The 529-nt window shown below is 66.7% G+C and overlaps 1 protein-coding gene across 1 annotated transcript in view; it reads right to left on the reverse strand.

Annotated features, from left to right (window-relative positions):
• The window catches only part of EP300 (E1A binding protein p300), a 64,122-nt gene that overhangs the window by 2,265 nt on the left and 61,328 nt on the right, over positions 1-529 (reverse strand). Inside the window, exon 32 of the mRNA XM_010830248.1 lies at positions 2-529. This exon is cut by the window's right edge and continues 4 nt beyond it. Coding sequence (XP_010828550.1) covers positions 2-529 — 528 coding nt within the window. The remainder of the gene's footprint in view (position 1) is intronic.

Consider the following 529-nt stretch of genomic DNA (forward strand, 5'->3'; position numbering starts at 1 on the left):
GTTGAGACACAGTGCCTGGCTTGAGAGGGCTCACACCTACCTGGCCCAGGCCCGGCTGGGGAGGCATGTTCAGGGGCTGCCCGTGCTGTGACACCGACATCATGGCTGGCCGGGGCATCCCGGACTGCAGCTGCTGGGGCTGGGGCAGTCCTCCCTGGGCCCATGGGGGTTGCTGCTGCATGCCAGTGGGCCCCATCCCTGGCTCCAAATGCCCACCAGGCCCTCTGGCCATGGGGGGCGGGTTCATACCCATAGGGGCCATGGGAGTCATCTGCGGCATCTGGTGCTGGATCGGCCGCTGAAAGATTTGCACGTGGGCCATCTGGCGTTGCGTCTCGGCTGCCCTCTGAATCTGCATGGCCACCTCCACTGCTGCAGGTGGGGGTCCCGGAAGTGGGGGCTGAGCAGTCTGAGGAGGGGTCGGGGGGGTCACCTGGCCTGCTGCCTTGCCCTGGGACACTGGGCCAGCAGCTTGAGTCCTGGGCAAGTAGGGCGGCATGTTGTTGGGAGGTGTGGGCTGGGGCTGAGA

The sequence above is a fragment of the Bison bison genome, unplaced genomic scaffold (assembly GCF_000754665.1).
Source record: "Bison bison bison isolate TAMUID 2011002044 unplaced genomic scaffold, Bison_UMD1.0 scf7180017858886, whole genome shotgun sequence".
Taxonomy (NCBI): Eukaryota; Metazoa; Chordata; class Mammalia; order Artiodactyla; family Bovidae; genus Bison; species Bison bison.